At 36.9% G+C, this 2,027-nt stretch overlaps 1 protein-coding gene across 1 annotated transcript in view; it reads left to right on the plus strand.

Annotated features, from left to right (window-relative positions):
- LOC101994645 (prostatic steroid-binding protein C1-like) overlaps positions 1-887 on the plus strand; it is a 4,547-nt gene extending 3,660 nt beyond the window's left edge. The window contains exon 3 of the mRNA XM_005369690.2: positions 873-887. Coding sequence (XP_005369747.2) covers positions 873-887 — 15 coding nt within the window. The remainder of the gene's footprint in view (positions 1-872) is intronic.
- The last annotated feature ends 1,140 nt before the right edge of the window (positions 888-2,027 follow it).

Here is a 2,027-nt window from a genome sequence, read left to right on the forward strand (position 1 = left end):
CTACCCATATGGCTGACCAAATAAACAAGAAAAGCAAGAACTCTTCCAAGAATGTTATACAATCAACAGTAACACTTTTTTTAAAAAAGCATACACCAGCATAAATGTTTAAGAAAAACTGATGTCTCAACTGCATTACATCTAGAGGGAAAGAAACTGAGATAGAATGTAGTTGGTTGTTTCTTTACTCTTAGGCTCTTTTGGGGTGCCTGACATCCGCTCCCAAAAGAATACCACAGTCTTGTTATTACTTATAATTGCCCAGCCTTAGCTTGGCTTGTTTCTAGCCAGCTTTTCTCCCCCCCACCCCTTTCTTCTTTCTTTCTTTCTTTCTTTCTTTCTTTCTTTCTTTCTTTCTTTCTTTCATCCTTCCTTTCTTTCTTTCTTTCTTTCTTTCTTTCTTTCTTTCTTTCTTTCTTTCTATCTTTCTTCCTTCCTTCCTTCCTTCCTTTCTTTCTTTCTTTCTTTCTTTCTTTCTTTCTTTCTTTCTTTCTTTCTATGTTTTATTTAAAAATTTACTTTTCATTTTACATACCAACCCCAGTTCCTCCTCCCTCCCTATAGCCAGTCTCCCACCTCTCCTTTTCTTCCCATCCCCCACCTACTCCTCAGTGGGGGTAAGGCTTTCCTTGGGTAGTAATAAGGTCCTAGCCAGCTTTTCTTAACTTAAATGACCCCATCTACCTTCTGCCTCTGGGCTTATATCTTTCTCTTACTTTCACTCTTACTCCATGGCTGACTGTGTGGTTGGGTGGCTGGATGCTAGTGTCAACATCTTCTTATTCTTTTTTTTTTTAAAGATTAACAGAATTATTTTAATTTAAACACTGACGAGCAATTGAAAAAACAGTAAAATTGTGTAATCTTCTCAGAGTTCCCTGAGGTGAACACCCAGATATTTCCTGTTTTCTGGAAGGATCTATTTTTTTTATCAGGTCCCTGATCTCTCACTCAGAAGGGAATGAAGGCAGGCTCTTGAATCACATGAATGTGGATGGCATTCTCAGTGTGCCTGCTAAAGGATCTTAGATGTCCTATGTGATCTAAAATCTTCCATCTATCAATGAAGAAATATCCTCTCCCACAGGAGTTGTCATGATTATTAAAAGGAATTACAACATGAACTGATACTGGCATCCAACCCAGTACTGGCTGGTTTCCTTGTACCAAAAGGAAATTAACCTCATGGGATAATGCATATCCGCCCCTCTGTGCATTAGCATCTCTTCTGTTCTGCAGATAATCAGCATCCTTTGCATAGAACCAAATCCACATTCACTTTCCATCTCAGATTTTCTATGTGTTTCAGCTATTGTAGGTCATCTATATACAGAAAAAGAGAAAATATTATTTTTAGGAAGTAGAACTGAATTTACAGAGAACAACCACTTTCATCTTTCTAAAATCAGTTTTGGTGGCAAAAGAATCCAGGGCCTTACTGGGTTACACAGAAAAGTTTGGTTCAGAATTCAAAGTTAAAACAAAGAATGTATGCAGTAGCATGTTTTTATGCATCAATGGCACTGGGTTTACAATCTGGTAATCAAATTACATACTTCATATTCCACAAATAGATTTCTAAATAATCCATAATTTCTTTGGCTGTACTTTCCTATTGGCTTGTAGAATATTAATATACAGAAATACCTAAGAGCTAGCTAGCAATATGCTTAAGCTGGCTAAGCAGTACTGCAAATAATATAGTTTTTGTCTGATTTTTCTGGCCAGGAAAACCTCTTACTACATGTTTCCATGTGTGGCAAAATTTTTTTGCTGAGGAATAAAGACTGTACTTAACTGTGTATATAGTAAGGGCAAGTACAGTGGGTAGACAGTGGATAGGTTCCTGTCACCCATCTCATTGTGTCAACTGTCAAGACTACTCTTTCTAAAAATCACTATTCAGGTGGCATTTAGTCCCCAGGAAAAACCTATCTCTAAATCTCAAATGGATCAATCAAAAACTATGTTGATACTAAGCAAAATTCCTTTCTCAGACTCAATAATCTGTATTTCAAAGGCCTTTT

This window comes from Microtus ochrogaster, unplaced genomic scaffold (genome assembly GCF_000317375.1).
Source record: "Microtus ochrogaster isolate Prairie Vole_2 unplaced genomic scaffold, MicOch1.0 UNK56, whole genome shotgun sequence".
In the NCBI taxonomy this organism is placed as follows: domain Eukaryota; kingdom Metazoa; phylum Chordata; class Mammalia; order Rodentia; family Cricetidae; genus Microtus; species Microtus ochrogaster.